Source organism: Chelmon rostratus, chromosome 18, assembly GCF_017976325.1.
Source record: "Chelmon rostratus isolate fCheRos1 chromosome 18, fCheRos1.pri, whole genome shotgun sequence".
Taxonomy (NCBI): domain Eukaryota; kingdom Metazoa; phylum Chordata; class Actinopteri; order Chaetodontiformes; family Chaetodontidae; genus Chelmon; species Chelmon rostratus.
The window spans coordinates 16680058-16697995 of record NC_055675.1 but is presented as its reverse complement, the minus strand read 5'-3'; the positions used below and the strand labels follow the sequence as shown (position 1 = coordinate 16697995).

Here is a 17938-nt window from a genome sequence, read left to right as displayed (position 1 = left end):
CCAACCAGAGGGATAACTGCATCAAGTACAAGGTAATTGAAATAAGCAGCTAACTGAAAATCAAGGCAAAAGGTGAGTTTAGACTTTGGATTTAAAGGCCCCAGCAGAGTCCAACTGTCTGATATCAGCAGGAAGCTTACTCCAGAGGAAGGGGGCACAATATGAAGAGGCCCTGCAACCTGCTGACTTCACTACTGCCTACATTAAAATGCTGCTTACGCATTTATGCATAATTGTAATCCAATATGATATACTGTATGTAACAATAAAACTATCTGAACTGAAAAGATGACAAACAAAGATAGGTTAGATAAACCAGGATGGAGCTCATAGCATAACTCACTAAATCCATGGCAGCATTATACTTCCTGTTTACATCCTCCAAAGCATTATGGGAACATTAGTTACAAAATGTAGAGCCTGGCTGTCCTCAAATTATAAGTAAGTCAAGCCGTAGAAATAGGAGTGATAAAAGCCATTCTTATAACTCTGCTCGTGCTGTGTTTTTAGCAACATGCCTCCAACGTTTATGTTTTTTAAATTCAGTGTGTGCCTGTGTGTGCAAACCTTTGACAGCAAGGTCATTTTGGTAAACTGTTTGTGTTTTAGTTAAAATAATGAAACTCTGCTGTCAAGCATGACTTTAAAATGTGACCTTCAGAGGTTTTTCTTGTATCATTCAGTGTGTATTGTCAGATTTTGAAGTGCTGGCAGAGAGGGGGCGCTGTAGAGCCGCAGTGTTGCCAGGGAGACGACTCACAACACCAGGCGCAGCCTCACAGCAATGGCCACAAGTGTCCCGACTGTGCCTGGACACAACTCACTCAAGCGGCGGAACGCGGTCCTGCGAAGACCGGGAAATACCCTGTGATATTCCAGACCGTCCGTGTGTGAACTAAACACACGCTTCCGAGCGTTGGACTAAAAAGGAATAACCGCTTCTCACCTAAACTCATTCATCTTGCTATCTTTGAAGTGGTGAGTACACGCAGTCTGTTACGGGACAGCTACCGTTAAGCTACGCAGTTAGCGATACTAGGCTAACGTTACTAAGCTAAGTTCCTTGCTATTGTTACCGTTCCGTTTATACAAGTTCAGTTTACTCCGTAAAATAAAACACGTGTATTTCTAAATGCGCGTATTAAGGCTGGTGTTGCCGCTGTAACGTTACTCAACATTGCTCTTTTGTAAGGACGCTCAAAATAGATAAATGTTTCCACACGATAGAAAGAAAGACTCAGTTGCTGTAATTCCTCCGGTGACTCACTGAAATACGTCTACCTCAGCTTAACGTTACCTTAAGCCAAGCCAGCAGCTGCTGGTTTTTAAGCCACATAATTGTGACTGATGTGTGAGAAGATTTTCCATTTTCTCCCTCTAGATGTGTTCATACTCAGCTAATTATATAGCCAGAGATCTGGTGGTCGAGACGAAACCCATCGAAACTCCGTTTACTCATCATTTAACGCTCGGTGACTTTCAGTGACAAACATTAACGTCATTTTCATGATAACAAATTCACAATGGAGAGTATCTTAAGAAATTACAACTGCTCTTGGGGCTGTAATGTATCTGGGAAAATAATTAATTCAATAACTCGATAACTGAGTTGAAATCTATTTATGAGAATGATATGAATGTTGTTACAGGAGGATATGCCATGTTTAGTTAGGAGGAAATCACTTGTTAGGACATATATGAGAATTGTTACCACATTGAGTGGTATATAAGAATGCTTATACCAAGCATGCTAGTTTAGGACATGCCCCTGTTACAGTTATCTATAGTAACTCTTATCTACCACTGGAGTGTCTGTGAGGAAGCATTTTCCAGATCTCTCAACAATATCTTATGGCCTTTGTCAGTGAATGGAGTTGTTTTCAACACACATGATATAAACATTACCATTGCCTTAGTAGTAACTGAAATCTAACCTCTGGAGTGTTTGTGAGGAAGCATTTTCCAGATCAGATCTTTCAACCATACCTTCTGCTTAAGCGTTGTTTTGCATATACGTCTACACTGCTAACAACGGAGGATATTCTTTCACTATTTACACTTAAATTCTGGATTCATTGTACATCAGAGAAAGTACTGTGAGAGGTTAAGTTGGGTGAGGACAGGGTATGTCAGGACAAGATATACTATGTTGGGTAATTTCTGAAAATGTAATAGCGGGCCCAGTTTACCCCATTTTAATTTGTACTCAGTTGAAATCCTTTTTGTTGTCTTTTTAATGGTATCTGTGTTCCTGGGGTATTTCATGCCAAACTCTCTTCAGTCAGTTATTTTATAAAAGTACAAAGTATTTAGTATTTTTGACCGTCCAGTATCGCCTCACCCTATTCAGACTTGATTAGCTATTATTTAATTTTACAAAAATGTTTCACCATCTCCGTGATCTTGCAGTGGCCCTAAACCTGTCGCCTCTTTTGTTTATATATTGGTGGGTCCCGTTCTTCTACTCCGGTCCCTCTTGTTGTGGCCACTGAGCTAGAGTAGAGCATGAGATCCAAGGCTTAATTAAGCCCACAGGAACAGATGGCCCGCTGGCAAGCTCTGCTGTTTGTCAGCCATACACCGCCACTCTAAACGTGGCTAAAAGCTTGGACCTGGAGCTGGGGGGATAGACCTGCCAGACGTAATTATCTGTGGGAAGTAGGTAGAAGAGGGGGAGGGCTGCTATGACGTAGTAGGTGACATGTGTGTATGACTGACTCTATGACATGAGCCTCATAGGTGGCTTTCAGTGAGAAAGCTATGTTTATCCTTTTGGCACTTGAGGATTTTCCTCTATGCACACAGAAAGGCGTCTTTAACTGGCAAGCAGTAATGAGGGCACTTTAACTTGTAAGTCTTTTTCACAATTCTGGTTCCAGTAAATGCACATCCAGGTATGTGTTGCGATGGTAATGTATTTAAGAGGCTGGGAGAAATAGAGCCCGGCCTAAGACACTGCATGGTATTTAAACAGAAGCTAATGCCATTATGTAAAAGATGAGAAAATGCTTGTGGCTTTTAGCCTGCACCGAACACTTTCACTCTTCTCTCAGTGACTGCTTTTGTAAACTGATTTTGTGTTTTAGAAAATATAGATTGAGGATTTTTGTTTCACAAATTGAACTAGCAGAAACTTCAAGTGAACATCTTCGAGACATACTACCAATTTACTAATCCAGATTAATGCATGTAGCACTCTAAAAATAGATTCTAATCTACATCAGTAACAATGGTGGTTCAGGTAGTTGCGTGTTGGGCATCAAATTTAAAAAGAAACATCTTTATTTAGGCTTCAGGTGGATGTTTTGTTTAAAGTTTTCTTGAGGACAGGCAACTGGGGACAGGTGTACTCAAGCAAATGGCTGGATGAGGCTGAACTGAAGGGATTTCAGGTGACTGAGGCCAGAGAGCTTTCCATGTCAAGACTTAGTGGTGTGATAGATGAGAGGAGGTAGGAGCAAACATTGGCCCTGGTCAACAAATGTTGAATGTGATATTCCTAAACAACTGCAAAGAAGAAAAACATTTATTAACTTTAATATGTAAAATACATATATATGAGGTTAAGTAGCTGAACAACTTTCGTATTTACCACTAAAACCTCATCTTTGTTCATCAGAATTATATATTTGTATTTTTTTTATGAAAAAAATGAATGGACTTATTCTGACCTGTTGCATTCATGTAGTAAGTGCAGATCTAAATCCCCGCCTCTGTCTCCACCCATCCCTCAGCCGCTTGCCTGCAGCTCCAACATACCTGTTCACTAAACACACAAACCTCTGCTTGTTTTCTGTTCCGCTAGCTACTATAGCGGAACAAGGGCTACTGATACGTAGCCCCACCCCACAACTTGACAGGATTGGTTCCGTAGATATGTTACATATGAAACCCTGACTGTTTGAATCCAACCCCAGATTCACTCTTCACTACCTCAGAAGTATAACAAAACATGGGAATGTTTCGGCAACCAAAGCGCTAGAGTTCTCCTGTATTATTAGTATCATCAATTGAGCTATTGATCACTGTCAGACTGGCGGGGCATTCCCAAGAATGTGATAAAGGGGCAGTCAACATTGGAAATCATTGTTTTAACCTTCTCTAAATTTTGTTTATAATGACTATTTCTATGTATCCTTTAAAAAGGGTATGTACCATTTTTAAAATACTTGACTTTGTTTACCAACTTAACACTTGTTTAAAGTAAAGAATAACATGGGAAATCTGTTGTAACTCTCTGTATTTCAGGATGACAGATCACAGAAAGAACATAAAGGACTACATCCTCCACTGGCGTGCTATGGCCTCTGATTTCAGCAGTGTCAGCAGCAGTGCTTCATAACTCTCAAGTAGATCTCAGTAAACACTGGGGTGGTTTGAGCTGTACTCTGCTGCAGCAGGGATGATCACGTCCCATATGAACGGTTATGTGCAAGAGGCCTCTGGTCAGGCCAAGAGCCACAGGGAGAGGGCAGTGGACTGCCCAGGGGAGGAAAGTAGCCTTGTCAAATCACCACACTGCAGTGCCCACATGGAGAGGATCCAGCACTACCAGGAGGAGCTGAGGAAGAGGAGAGAGGAGGACAGCAGAGGAAAGCACGACATCGACCCCAACGCTTCACTGAGGCTCAAGAAGCTGTCGCAGAACCCAAAGGTGGGCATTGACAATCCCACCTTCGAGGGGAAGGAAAAGGCCACCAAAGACATGTGCTCCCAGGATCCTGTAGTCGGTGAGTTGAGAAGCGGAGGACAGTAGAGGCCAAAAGGTCTTTACGGGGGTCAAAGAGGGTGGAAGGAGCAAAGGCGATTACAAAGGAGAGGAGGATGCTAGACCTCAGAGAAGAATAGGAAGTGGTGAGGTTTTACAAAAAAACAGTGAAAACAACTGAGGTCAAAACAATGGCTGTTGAGGGGGCAGAGCAGAGGGCAGTGGTAGTGGAGGAGGGTGATGGGATTTAGGGGCTGTCCACCATTTCCACTTGTTAGTGACTGAAGAGCACAGAGGCCATCAATTGCTGCAGGGAAGTAAAAATTATATTGATAATACAAAAGAGTATTGTGTGTGCAGTATGTAAACTGGTGCACCATACTGGTAATTTTGACTGCACAAAACATTGTTTGGATTATTCTTTATTCACAGTTTATCAATTTGTATAAAGAGTAGACACAAACTTAAAACATTTGAGTGGGTGGGCTCACTAAATTTCTTCAGATTCAAATTGATTTCAGTCACTTTGCACAAGAAGTTGAATTTACTTTCTTGCAAAGAGTGTCTAATGAAAACAGGAGTCAGAGTTGATTGTCCAGCAGAAGGTTCTCACATCTTTGATAGTATATATAATACCTAACATTACATTAAACTCAGACCCTTTTCTTACAGGGACAGTGATGGGTGATAAACACATGTTTGCAGCCTGTCTGAATGTGTCTGGGCACCTTGTCTAGCTTGACTTTGTGACCCTGCTCCAAGCCTTGGTGGAATGTTGGTCAGACAGAGCTCAGTGGTAAACGCTGAGAGGTGAACATTTGTTTCTGTAGGACAGCTATGCAGCTTATACTGTTATTATGCTACAGGATTGCTACAGTAATCTTTGCTATTGGGTCAACGTGGGCCTCTCAATTGTAAAATCTGCTGTTATTAATGTTAGACATAAGTTGTTGCAGAAAATAAATCTTACAAAATGTATCCATTGTGTATGCTATGATAAATCTCTGGTGTAAACACTGCAGCAACCACCAAGTCTGACCTGAATAGAAATGAAGACTCACAGGCGCACAGGTGGCCTCCAATGCAGAAACCCACAGTTATATTTCTTCACATCACTGGAGAGAAACATTTCCCAAAAACAACATCTCCCATATACTGGAAATGTCGGGTGTGCATAGATATTTTTATTGCTCTGAAAGTTGACAACTATGTTAAGCAGATATTTACAGTAGATATATGAGGTCTGAGCCTTTGCAGTAGGGGTTGCACCTCACCTCAGAAAGCAGTGAGGTAAAATCTGGCTGACTCAGGGGCCTAAGTCCAGTCTACATGCATGTAATATGTTTGCGCCTCCTGGATATGGATATCCACATATATAATGTGAAGTTACTTTCTTAGAAATAGCTTGGTGTAAGCATTTTCAAAAAGCAAACATTCTTATCTTAAAGGAGTAAGAATTTCCTAACTACCATCACTTTGTACCTGTGTTTCTTTGTGTTGCCTCTGTATTGTTGGCCTGTCTCTGCCTCTCTTTCTCAGAACTGGAGGAGTTGCTGCAGGCTCTGAAGTGGGCGCAGCACTGCCTGACTGATGCGCAAAGCCAGCAGGATGTGGAGCTGATTATGCAGCTCCTTGCCAAGGAGGACTTCAGGAATGCCTACACCATCTACAGTGCTGTATCCCAGCAGAAGAGCAGAGTCAGTCCCACCTCAGCCCTCACAGTACAAGCAGAGGATCTCTGCCAGGAGGTATGCATAGTGGTCATTTTGAAGCAACTTCTTAAAGCTCAAAACAAACATCGCCTGGGAGATCTTTGACTTTGCTGCTTTATGAAAAGTTATGGAAAAGTAATGGAAATGTACACAGAGCTCAGTGGTAACCTTGCTATTAGTATTGAATCAGTTCTTGTTAACACAGTTTTTACTGCTGGATCTGGATGTAGGTGCTTTCAGTGTCCATACCTCTAGGAGAAACTTAATCAGGGAAAACAAACTGACTACCCAGAATAATGAATAACTCACTTTAATTTTTAAACATTTTTAACCATTCCACAAAACTTATTTCCTACCTCATGAGACAAGCATTGGTCTCCAGAGAGGACGCAGTTTGTGCATACAGGCATGAAGGTGCTTAGATTGTACTGGCCAGTTTGTGGTTTGGACCTTGTTAAGATTGTATTTAGAGGCAAGTACCTTTGTGAGTGAAGTACCTGGACAAGCTCAATGAAGCAGGAAAAATGTTTGCCTAAGGTGATGATTAATTCAACAAAGCTGTCCAAAATACTGCCATGCCAGTCTGTATAATTCTGAAATTTAAATTGTCTTGTGGTTAACAAGGTGAGTGAAAACGAAAGTGAGGGATTTTTTTTAATCTAGGCCATGCAAGAAAATTGAGTGATCTGAAAAAAAAGGTGAAATAGGCAGATGGTAGAAGATTTTCTTTAGGAGAATCAGTATAAAAAGAACATTAGATGACGGGGATCCTCTGTATTTAAAATGGACAAGGAATGTAAAGGAGGAACAACTGAACCAAAGTGTAAATATTTGGTTTAGTATTCCACTAGTTTGCAGATATACTGTACAAACCATGACAGCGTTTTTTTTTTTAATTGAGTTCCTTGTCCACCTATTGCTGTTTCCTCTTTAAATAACAGTTGACACTGCTGACACCTGAGCACAGTTATGGTGAGTGACAGAAAGCAAGACACTATCTCAGGTTTGAGTTGGTGGGTATATGCTGCACCTGACTTCCTCATTGAGAAAACACAGGCCAGTTGGTGTCTACTCAAGCAAAGCGACAGTAATTGACTTGCGGCCCCGCAGATCCAAGCCTCTGCACATTGAGTGTTCAAATGCAGCCTGTCACACAGAACCCAGCCACCCGTAAAAAGACAGAAATTGTGATATGGTTTGCTATGAATTAGGTATACGCTCTATGCAACAATGACAGGCTACACCCACAATAGGCACTTCATTAGGATTAGTGTCAACGTTTGATGGGTGTAACATGAACAAATGTAATACAGGCTTTTCAGCGCAGTCAGACTGGTGCAGTGTGATTTTTAGCTGATGGCTAGATGTGTAAGAGTCAACCTTGTTTCGATGAAACAGGCTGCTATGAGCTGTGTAGAGTAGAGTAGCAGACTAGAGTTCATTCAAAGGACACCCAGCAGCACTGCTACAGAATTGGTATTCCAGTCTTGACAGGAGTATTTTGAGATGATCTATTTTTCTTCACAAACACAACGCGTTGTCTTCCTGTGTACAGTAAATCAGTGTGCACGCTTACCCACCAGGCACAGCTCCTGAAGCGCCTAACAGCGCAGAAGGGTTTGAGCTGCAGTGTGTCTCAACTAAGTGGTTGTGCTTTGTGACACTCAGATTGGCTGTTGGGTAAACTAATCTCTCAGCAGGCCTTGGTGCAACACACCACCGAAAGGAGGGCAGGATCTGGGCAGCCAGAAAAAGAAACTCCAGCAGCTTACAGCAGTGTGGGCTGAGGTGCAGCACTGTTGGGTGGGTCGGGGGGGAGGGGGGAGTGCGTCACCTTGTTAGTGAGAGCTTCGATTAGCGTAATGGATGAACTAAGCTCCAAACAGGAGATGAAGAGGAAGTGGGCAGAAAGACAGAGTAACAGAACACCAAAGGGCCTGCTGTCATGATTCAGTACTCAGCCCAAGCCACAAACAATAGCATCTTCCCCCAAATGACAACACCAGAACCACATGATTAAAATAGAACCATGTAACAGAGAGGAGGAAGAAGGGAAGGAATAACAGTGGAGTGCAGTGGAAAGTCTGAAAAGCCATAGAAGAGATGTGTAATGTGCTGTAGTTTAGATAGGTGCTTTCCAACTTCATGCTTGTGTAATTGGGTTAAATACAACATTGACTAGTAAACACACTGAAAGTGAATCCTGTTGTGGATTAGTTGTTTTTCCCTAAGTGTAACAGCAAACACTTAGAAAGTTTCTTTACAGCAGAGTGAATATGAAGCACTCTTCTCTCTGGAATGTGAATCCCTGCTGTGAGTTACAAGTTGGCAGCCAAGTACTACACTCTGTGTGTGAGTGTGTTGTATGTGTGTGCGCACATGCTCATGTATGTACTCATATCTCTGCACACATTTGTGTCTGTATTGATCTTGCAACTCTTTAGTGTCAAGGCTTTATATAGATGTTTATGCAGCCCAGCTTTGGTGGTAAGTGTGAATATCAGTGAAATGCTAAACACAGAGTCATGAGAAAAGGCACATAAGCCAAGGAAGAGAAACAAGTAAGATAAAAAGATAGTTTGCACCAATTGTAGAACATGTTATACAATTGGAAAGCAATGTACATGGTCATAAAATAATTTCAGGGTGAGGGTGCTAAGGGAAAGGTCATTATTGTAAGCTACTTGTGACATTTCTGGATGTTGTGTGTTTGGGATATCTCAGTACAAAACAAACTGAGATATCATGTGTAAAAAGTTGACAGTATGCCCCAAAGTTTGTGCTGGGAAATGGGCTGTGGAGTCACCAAAATCCAAAGAGCACACTATTGAACATGAAATTAAAATGTGCTTCTATAATGAAGATCAAAACAGTTCAACATCAGATGTGAGGATTCGAGAAACATGGCTTAAGGCCGGCTTATGCTACAAAAGAACTAGTTGGGGTTAACAACACATATTTTCATACAGTCTCTCCTGGAAGACATTCATAATGTTACACTCACTTGGTCACATGAGAAGTGACAGAAATAGTTGTGTAAAGAATGTAAAAGAGCTGGAGAGAGATGTTCAAGCCCTGGCTCCTTTCTAACCGCAGCACAGATGACCAATCATTGCGTGAAGCAGGTTTGAATGTCAGATTGTCAGTTTCAGAAATGCCCCCACCCCAAGTTCCCAGTTCTGATGGAGTTTATTGGCTTAAGACCCAAATCTGAGTCTTAAGTCACAGTTTTACTGACCCTTAAAAACGACTTGGAATTAAGAGATTAGAGATTTTGAATATAGTTTTGATTATATTTAAACAATTCCAACCACAGTTTACCTCACTGTAGTTCTGCGTGTCTGTTTCTGCTCAGGTACAGAGGATCCTCCAGTCCAGCCAGCAGAAGGAGGGTTTGGAGCTCAGGGCTCTGCTCACCAGTCCTCATCTCCAGGTCAGATGTCAGCCCCCCATCTCTAAATTATCACAGCTCCCCTTGACCTACAATATTATTCTAATATAATAAATATAATTAGAATATAAGACAACAACGTTGAGGCCCAGCAAGCTAGCAGAGCCTTGCAGAACAACTCATTTGTTAGTTTATATGCTGATAATTGGAATACTGGAAATATAATTAGTGTATACTTGACTTACTCCAGTAGGGTAATTGTGTCTCTTGCGCCTTCTGTTGGGAGGTGAGTAGGTCAGTAAGTATAGTCCATAGATTATGAGAGGAAAAAGTGGGACTTACCTGCTCACCAGCTCAAAGGCAAATGAAGGACAGCTTCACCTTTTCACCTTGTGCATTCATATACTGTATACTAAGCTAAAAGCAGACCCAATAACAGATTGCTCCATCATGACACAGTATACTTACTGTATGAATTATATAGCAGCAGGATCTTTATGAAGGAAATCAGGAAGTCACATGTTGGTGTCCCTTGAGCTGGCAGAAAATGATTGTTTTGCTTCAGGACATTTGGGCAAGGCAGATGCTGGTTTTAAAGATGAAATCTTTCATGATGCATTGATTTTATCTGTTATTACAGTATATGTTGTTATTTTAGAGTGAGTGAAACAAAAAAAACCATGGTCAGATAGTCGTGTTTTCTCCCAAAGATGAATTAGCTAGTCTCAAGAAAGGCCATTATGTAAAGTAGGCTGTAATGTGGGTCAGCTCTCTTGGTAATGAAAACGAAGGATTGGTGCATTCTCTCGAGCAGAGTGCTTGTCAGTTTCTTTGAAATTAATTAAGACAAAAAGGCAATGAGAAATGTAAAAGATCTTACTGGTTTATGTCACATGTGTTTTTGTTGAAGACAGCCTGCAGCTCTTTGCAATAGTTTACAATTTTTCTGCAATGATGTACAGTAGTTTGGTGTAGATAAATGAAATACTTCTCTTAAATACACTAATGTTGCCAGGCAGTTACAAGATGTAACTGGTTATATGTATTCCACAGAGTATCAAAGATGTTAAAATGATATTGTTAAATGGTGATATTCTTACATGAAGCTCAGCAATGAACAGACTGTTCCCTACTTGTTGTGAAGGGGCATTTGGATGAAGTGGCTCAAACTGCAGATGCTCTGTATTTGTCAGTTGAAGCTTCAGTGATTTTCCTGTAAAAATACATGTAGGCACATTATCAGACTGTCATCACCCATTAGAGAGGCGGTAAGGTGAGAAAAGACCTCAGGTGGAAGGCTCTGCTGTGATTTTGTGGCTGTGGGTCCTGACAGGTGAGTGCCAGGGGTCTGATGTTTGACCCACGTGACTGTGTGAACTACCAATTAACCTCCAATGAGCTGGATTCATGTTGCCAGTGGGGGCAGTATGATGAGATGTGAACCTGCCTTGTGACACAGAAAGTGGAACAGATTATGTTGGTTTCTCTGCAGGGAGCAGAGGATCACATGAGTCACTGTGTAGTGTGTACAGGTAAATAACCTTAGACCCCATACTAATGGACACAGGTACATGTGTGAGAGGAACAGGGTCCCCTCAAGTCCACCTGTCTTCCTGTCACTGTTTTCTAGGACACAGTTTTCTCACGAGCAGGGAAGCCAAAGGGGTTTGATGATTGATGGCGGTGGATCCTGACTCCTAAATGCTGGGGGAGATTAAGATGGATTGTGCGTACGCCAAAGCTTAGCCTGGCCTCTGCTCTCTCAGGTCCCCTCTGCTGCAGGATAGAGAAACTAATTTGGACCGACGGTTATTAATTGTGGGGTGCAGAGTGCTTGTCACATTAAATGAAGTGAAGGAGCAATCTCTGTTTTATTTCTGGCTTAGAGGTGGGTTTGCGGACTGGTCTTGATAAAAAAGATGGGGGGGTTGGGTAGGCATCTTGTTGCGGGTGCATGTTTGAAATTTTTTTGGTTCTTCTTTTTCATCAGTTAACACTGAGTACAAACCACTTAATGGATGTGTGTCACATTCTAAACAATGCTTTCAGATTTATGATCCTTTTATTTCCGTGCCAACATAGTCGTTATGAAGGACAGCATCTATATAGATACAGTCAGAAGCATTCACTCTCTTAACCTCACGCTGCCTCCTCCTTTATTTTTCTGTCTGCGTCCATTATGTGTTTTTCCGTATGTGCGTACTGTTTGTCTCTATGTGTGCATCTGTGTTTGTTTAATGTGGCAGGCACTGATGCAGGCCCATGACAGTGTGGCAGTGCAGGAAATGGCAGAGGAAAATGAGACCCAGTACCTTGGAGAAACAGTTAAACTGGTGCGGCTGGAGAAGGCACGCGACACTCCACTGGTGAGACGCCATGTCTTAGTTTTTTTGAATCGTACGTATGATGAGTAGGTCCTTCTGTATTTTTGCACAGCCTCACAGTCATTTAAACTTTATAATCGACTTGTGAATGTTGTACTCCATCAGCACAGATCCTTGTGAAAATCCACTCAGAGAGGTGAGGCAGTGACAAACAAGGATGGTGCACACGTCCAAAAACCGACGAAAATAAGTGGTTGCTGTGTATAATTACAGTACAATGAAAATTAAGACATATATGGATCTTAAGCATTGATGTTATTATGTTATTTATTATTTTATGTGTATCCATCAGTTATAAGTCCAGTAAAAACGCCTCGACTCTCAGCTCTCACTATGCTCCGCTACTCACATTTATCATCTGGGTGTGCCGGTGTCAGCGTACCCACAAACCAACAGGGCAGTAAAATGCCTGTCAGTGTGAGCTCCAGGCGCCCATTTGAAAACATTGGCACTGACACAATGTACAGTAGTTCACTGTATGTGACATGTTGGTTTGTATTGAAACTGTTGCCTCTTCCCCCGCTTTTAAACTTTAAGTGTTTTTTTTACATATTAATTATCCAGTCTGCTGCTTGTTTTGTGAGATCATCTCTGTCGTCTACTGTGTTCGAACTGTGTGTGTGTGTGTGTGTGTGTGTGTGTGTGTGTGTGTGTGCGTGTGGGGTTGTCAGGGTGCGACAGTACGTAACGACATGGACAGTGTGGTGGTGAGTCGTGTAGTGAAAGGCGGAGCAGCAGAGAGTAGCGGCCTTCTGAGTGAGGGAGATGAGATCCTGGAGATCAACGGGATTTCTATTCGTGGGAAACACATCAATGAAGTCCATGACTTACTGGTGAGGACCAAAGGTTATCCAGTGGTCTTTTGATTTACAATAATTCTTGGGAAATTAACTCTGTTACAACTTTATTTTAAATCATGGGAAACTAGCTTTGTTATAGCTCACATAAAGGTATTTACAATGTCTTCATATCTAAAAGTAGATACATTAATGACATTTGAAATTATTCATAGATACTTTGACCATCCTTTCCTCCATAGCTACATAGAAACTAGGTTTCCCCACAATGGATGTCCACCTCTAGGTTAATGCAAAATTAGTTTGTTTAGCCTTTAGTTAGTAGCTGTTGGTAGTGTTTGTGGGTTTCATTCTCACTACTTTTCTCATTTCGCGATAGATGCATTGATATCGCGAGATATTATTTTATAGAAACATGATCGCTGTCATGTTTAACTCATTGCATTCAATCTTTCCCATCAGCAACAAATGCACGGCTCTCTGACCTTCCTCCTCATCCCGAGCTCTCAGATTAAACCTGCCCCACACAGACAGACTGTGGTAAGTCTCTAATGATGTGAGTGTGTGCGTGCCTGCATGAGATCGCCTGTCTGCATGCATGCAGTGCCAGCCTTGACGTTGTAAACCCTGTCCTCAGATGCACGTAAGGGCTTACTTTGACTACGACCCCTCTGATGACCCCTTCGTGCCATGTCGGGAGCTGGGCCTGTCCTTCCAGAAGGGAGACATCCTCCACGTCATCAGCCAGGATGACCCCAACTGGTGGCAGGCCTACAGGGACGGAGATGAGGACAACCAGCCCCTGGCTGGACTCATTCCAGGTAGGGACCAGACCAGGGCTGAATATCAGCATGTAGTTTGTTGTTTCACAAAGGCAACATGTGGCTCGAAAATGTGAGAAAAGGAGAAAGAAATTGGAGCTGAATGCAAAGTACTGAGAGTAAATGTCAGAGGATCAGGTCAGTTTTTTACTATATGGTCACTTGATTGATGAAACAGTTATTCCATCAGCAATTACAAACACAGTATTTTTGATCAGAAATTGTGCAAGCCATGCATGCATTTAGATCGATATTAGAAATCTAAATGTATTTTACCAGAATATATAAGAAAAAACAATAATTAGTCTGTCGTTGGATGGAATGCGCATCTGCGTGATAATAACTGAGGTGTTTTAAACCTGTGTAGATTGCATTTAATTTAAAAAATCTGTATTGTTCATGTCTTCTAAAAAGTTGAATTTATGATACACTCTTAAAATAAACAATGATATTTGATACCCGCATATTAATAATGAACACACTACACAGACTACACATTACAAATGATATATTGCCAAGTGGGCTATTAATTCTATCCCTTGCAGTATGTGGGAATGTAGTCACAGTAAAGTACTTGAAAGTTGTCTGTGACTAATAACTTACCTGGCACCACTATCCTGGCAGGAAACACCACCCATCTGGCACGTCAAGCAGATTAAAACAAACACCTAAGAATTATTTGCGATTACTCTCTGACCCCATCCTGTTGTGGCTGGAAGAAAATGAGGTTGAGCACTGGGGAATGGAAAGCAGACCTTTTTTTTTTTAATGCCTCTTCCTCAGCATGTCCAGAGAGTCTTGGATTCTTAGAGACATATTATTAAATACCAACCAAAATGTTCAAATCCATTAAAACTTACAGTTTTAAATAAATAGAGGCCCTCAAAATGGAAAATACCCTGGATTTGTGTGTGTGTATTTACAGTGTTGAATAGCTGTTCTGTTTCTCTTTGCTTTCCTCTTTTTCAGGGAAAAGCTTCCAGCAACAGAGAGAGACCTTGAAGAAAACTATAACAGACAGGGATCGAGAACACCAAGGTAAGCCTAACACGTTGAAACACACACTGCGCGGTAAGAAAATCCAAGACATAATTTGCAAACTCAAACATTTGCTTCCACCCTCACTCACGTGAAAATAGAATTTGTGGTGTCTAGTTGGTCGTAGTAACATGAAAAGATAAAGCAAACGTTTTTTGACTTGTCATTTCTCCAGGGAAGCTTTGGTGTGCAAAGAAAAGCAAGAAACAGAAGAAGAAGAGCATATCTAACTTGAGCAAAAATATTGGTAAGTCTACTATTTCTTTGTCTGGCTGTGTTTCCTCAGAAGCTTAACGGTTTGAGAAGTGGGTTGCGTGCTTGAGAACGCGCTCCCTCTTCCTCAACAGCCACAGTTAAGAAGCTACAGCCTTAACCCACAAAACTCCAATTGTCGCTTCCTATTTACCACCAGTGAAAGGCTGCTCCCGTCCTGGCCAGCTTCCAAACGTCCGCGCATTGTCAGTATTAACCCCACACGTTAGCTGGAGTTGACAAGTCTTGTTCTCACAGCAGCTTGTCCAGACTTGGTGTGTCACAGATCAGATTAGTCCCGTCTGTGAAGACGGGATCAGAGGAGGCACCAACAGGTGCCCAACAGGTGCCTAAATGGCTTGAAGGAACGTGCGGTGTTATTGGTTGACACATAGAAACACATAAATGCTCAAACACACGTGCTGCTCTAGTGGAGTGGACCTCAGAGGGTGAGATATAGGTATTTTTTTAAAAAGACTGTGTACACACAAACACTGGAATAATAATATAATAGTTTGGGACTTTAGTGATCTCCAGATCCTCTCTTCTCTTTTTTTGGCCTCCAAAGAGAGGTCAAGGGTCAGAGTTGGTTACAGAGCAGCAACGCAGGAGCTAGAAAGGGCTTGATATGTTGGTCAGGGATGTTTTATCAACCCCTCCTGATTGTCTCTTCAGACTACGACGACATCCTTACCTATGAGGAGATGTCGCTTTATCACCAGCCTGCCAGCCGGAAACGCCCCATCGCTCTGATTGGTCCTACTAACAGCGGTCACGACGAGCTGCGTCGGAGGCTTCTGTCCATTGAACCGGAAAAGTTTGCTGTTGCTGTTCCACGTAAGTCCAAGTATGGGGGCACGGTACTGTCACGTTGTCATCGGTGATTAATGATTTCAGATGAGGAACACGGCATGTGTTCGGGATTCAGTAAAGAATTCCAATCATTTCACTCTTAACGTCACATTTCTTCAACTGTGACTGCACAAAACTGACAACTTCAAAAGGGCTTTCTGTGCATTTCTATTAGCTTGAGGGTGTTTCACAAAAAGTCAGATTGAGTGTCCTTTTTCGTGACTCAGACACCACCAGAAACCCAAGAATACACGAGCGGAATGGGCGCGAGTACCACTTCGTGAGTCGGCCTGCCTTTGAAGCCGACTTAGCGGGCGGGAAGTTCATTGAGTCGGGGGAATATGAGAAGAACTTGTACGGCACCAGCACCGACTCGGTTCGACACGTCGTCAACTCCGGACGCATCTGTTTGCTCTGCCTCCACACCAGGGTAGGAGTCATTTTTTCTGTCTCACATGTTAATTACAAAGCCGATTTTATCCCTCTGTTTTGATCCTAACCACTGTGGCTTGGCCAGAACATAATTACCCCTTTTCAAATCCTGAACATAAATCTCAAATTGTTTTTTGGCTAATAAAATATAGTCATCAGAGTAGACACCATTGTTGTGTTTGGATTGGTACATTTAAAAGGCCTGTTTTTTTTTTTCTTTGTTTTGGTCTCTCCTTCCATTTCATATATTTATGTCCTTGTTCTTCCTCGTCAGTCACTGCAGGTATTGAGGTCCTCCAACCTCAAGCCCTTTGTCATCTTCATCGCTCCTCCTTCTCAAGAACGACTACGCACCCTACTGGCCACAGAGGGGAAAACACCAAAGGTAACTGCAGTACAGTTGCAAAATTTGATTTCGCTATTTAAAGTTAATATTCACGCTGTACATCCAAATACATTTATTTAGATATTAAAATGTTAATATGATAATAATAGAAAAGCACATGAGATTTTTGCCCAATTGCCATTTTAAGAGAGTCTAAAAAGCCATGTGTCATTTTCTGTGCACAGCCTGAAGAGCTAAAGGCAGTTATAGAAAAGGCCCGTGAGATGGAGCACAATTTTGGCCACTTCTTTGACGCGACCATTGTGAACATGGATCCAGACCAGGCTTTCCACGAGCTGCGCAGGCTGATAGACAAGCTGGACACTGAGCCACAGTGGGTGCCCACCTCTTGGCTGTGCTAGAGGCCACGGCGTCCCACTGCAGGTTAGACGGAGATAAAGAGGAGAGAAATGAATGTTCCAGACGACTGAAAAAATGAAGGTTGGACGGTGCTGATTGTCACTGGATTTTCACTCGCACATTCTCCTCGTTTGTAGAGGAGTTGACCTTTACCACGTGCTGCAGGGATGGACTCAAGTTTCTTACATGTCTTTTTGTTGGTGTGCGTGCGTGTGCGTCTTTGTGGGTGATTTTTTTTTCCTGTTTGCATTATGAAGGTTCTTGTTCAGTTTTATGCAAAATCATTTATCAAACAAATAGAAATATTTCTATCCTATTCTTCATAGTTATTTATAATTGTAAATATATATTTTCTAGAGAAAAGGATATTATATTGTTACATTTTGTGTGAGTGTAATATACAAAACGGTACACTCAACTGGGAGTGTTAATGTGGCAAATATAAAAATGGCTTCCTGACAAAGCAGGTATCAAACAGAAGACAAGGACTTGTGCTTAAAGTGGCTGCAGTGTAACGAACGAAAAATCTGCTGTGACCTGCAGTTTGAGTACTTCCTCTACAACAATGTCAGTATTATTTTATGTAATCTCAGGTCTTATTTACGCTGTGATAACAGACCTCAAATCTAAGATATTGTCTCTAGCCATTTACCAGTAGTGAAAGAACAAAACATCTTATCGCTTAGACTAACTCCAACAAATACAGTATAGCTTCATTGCCGGGTACATATTAAATCACAAGCACAATTCTGGAAAAGTGTTAATAAAATCAGATACATATGTGAACAAGTGATACTGAATGCATT

General features: G+C 41.8%; 1 protein-coding gene across 2 annotated transcripts; it reads left to right on the top strand.

Annotated features, from left to right (window-relative positions):
* Nucleotides 1-869: 869 nt before the first annotated feature.
* On the top strand, nt 870-17886 carry pals1b (protein associated with LIN7 1, MAGUK family member b). Of its 2 annotated transcripts, none has more exons than XM_041958590.1 (14): nt 870-978; nt 4249-4730; nt 6248-6456; nt 9776-9853; nt 12070-12177; nt 12867-13028; nt 13455-13532; nt 13630-13813; nt 14783-14851; nt 15027-15098; nt 15779-15940; nt 16183-16385; nt 16662-16772; nt 16958-17886. In XM_041958590.1, the coding sequence occupies exons 2-14, from the start codon at nt 4403-4405 to the stop codon at nt 17132-17134; spliced, it is 1941 nt and encodes a 646-aa protein (XP_041814524.1). In that variant the 5' UTR covers nt 870-978; nt 4249-4402; the 3' UTR covers nt 17135-17886. The 2 variants fall into 2 exon arrangements, with proteins under 2 accessions (XP_041814524.1, XP_041814523.1); XM_041958589.1 differs by having other exon boundaries at nt 12058-12177.
* The last annotated feature ends 52 nt before the right edge of the window (nt 17887-17938 follow it).

Excerpts from the sequence above, each read along its gene's own strand:
- pals1b (XM_041958589.1), top strand. The coding sequence starts at position 4,403 with ATGATCACGTCCCATATGAACGGTTATGTGCAAGAGGCCTCTGGTCAG. Across the intron at positions 13,814-14,782 it reads CCTGGCTGGACTCATTCCAG|GGAAAAGCTTCCAGCAACAG; the intron begins GTAGGGACCAGA and ends CCTCTTTTTCAG. Across the intron at positions 14,852-15,026 it reads CAGGGATCGAGAACACCAAG|GGAAGCTTTGGTGTGCAAAG; the intron begins GTAAGCCTAACA and ends TCATTTCTCCAG.